This window comes from Phaethon lepturus, unplaced genomic scaffold (genome assembly GCF_000687285.1).
Source record: "Phaethon lepturus isolate BGI_N335 unplaced genomic scaffold, ASM68728v1 scaffold49630, whole genome shotgun sequence".
In the NCBI taxonomy this organism is placed as follows: Eukaryota; Metazoa; Chordata; class Aves; order Phaethontiformes; family Phaethontidae; genus Phaethon; species Phaethon lepturus.
In genome coordinates, this window is record NW_010512150.1 from 475 (window position 1) to 1518 (window position 1044).

Here is a 1044-nt window from a genome sequence, read left to right on the forward strand (position 1 = left end):
CAAGTGGCTTCGTGGGACAGTGGCACCCATCTCTTGCTCCTGCTTGCCCAGGCCCCACGACTTCTCAGCTGATGGCTTCAATGACTGGGCCTTCATGACGACACACTCATGGGATGAGGACCCCTCCGGGGAATGGGTGCTGGAGATCGAGAACACCAGCGATGCCAACAACTACGGTAGGGCTGGGCTGGCCTTGCCCGCACCGCTGCCCCCTCTGAGCCCAGGGTGGGAGTGGGAGCAGCGTGGGTGCCCAGTGTCCCCCCAGCAGCCCCGAGCCAAGGGGCCGGTGGTGACTCCTTGGATGCTTTGCAGTGACCAGGCTGGGGAGAGGCTGGAGCTGGGCACGCAGGGAGCAGATGCAGCTGATCTGGGGCGATGTGGGTCTGAGGCAGCAGATGCCCGCCATGCCAGCTGGCCTGACCACCCTGCTGCACTCTGTGGGCAGCCCTGCACAGGGGCATGGTCCCACGTTGGGTGCTCTTCCAGGTGGTGGGCACAGCCCCACTGTCCCCTGACAGCCCATGGCAGGGACCAGTGCAAGCCCCCTCCCTGTGCCTGTCCCAAGCATGCATGGTCCCATGGGCATGTTGATGGTCCTTACCCCATGTTGTTGCAGGCACACTGACCAAGTTCACGCTCGTGCTGTACGGGACGGCCACCGACTCCCCCAGCCTCTCCAACCAGCTGGAGAGCAGTGGCTGCAAGACCCTGACCCCCAGCCAGACCTGTGTGGGTGAGTGCGGGGCAGCAGGGAGGGGACAGGAGTGTGGGGCACAGGAGGTCCTGCTTTCACTGACCCTGCCTTTCCCACAGTCTGCGAGGAGGGGTACTACCTGCACCAGAAAAGCTGCCTGAAGCGCTGCCCTCCCGGCTTTGCGCCTGGTGTCCAGAGCACACACTACAACCTGGAGAACAGCGTGGAGCCCATTGCACCACACCTCTGCCTGCCCTGCCACCCCTCCTGTGCCACCTGCACGGGGCCCGGTCCCAACCAGTGCCTGACCTGCCCTGCGCACTCCCACTTCAGCAGCCTGGACCTCTCCT

General features: G+C 64.7%; 1 protein-coding gene across 1 annotated transcript in view; it reads left to right on the forward strand.

The window, feature by feature from the left end:
- The window catches only part of LOC104619870 (furin-like), a gene marked incomplete at both ends in the record, with an annotated part of 1783 nt that overhangs the window by 328 nt on the left and 411 nt on the right, over positions 1–1044 (forward strand). The window contains 3 exons of the mRNA XM_010285908.1: positions 48–176; positions 617–733; positions 814–1044. Coding sequence (XP_010284210.1) covers positions 48–176; positions 617–733; positions 814–1044 — 477 coding nt within the window. The remainder of the gene's footprint in view (positions 1–47; positions 177–616; positions 734–813) is intronic.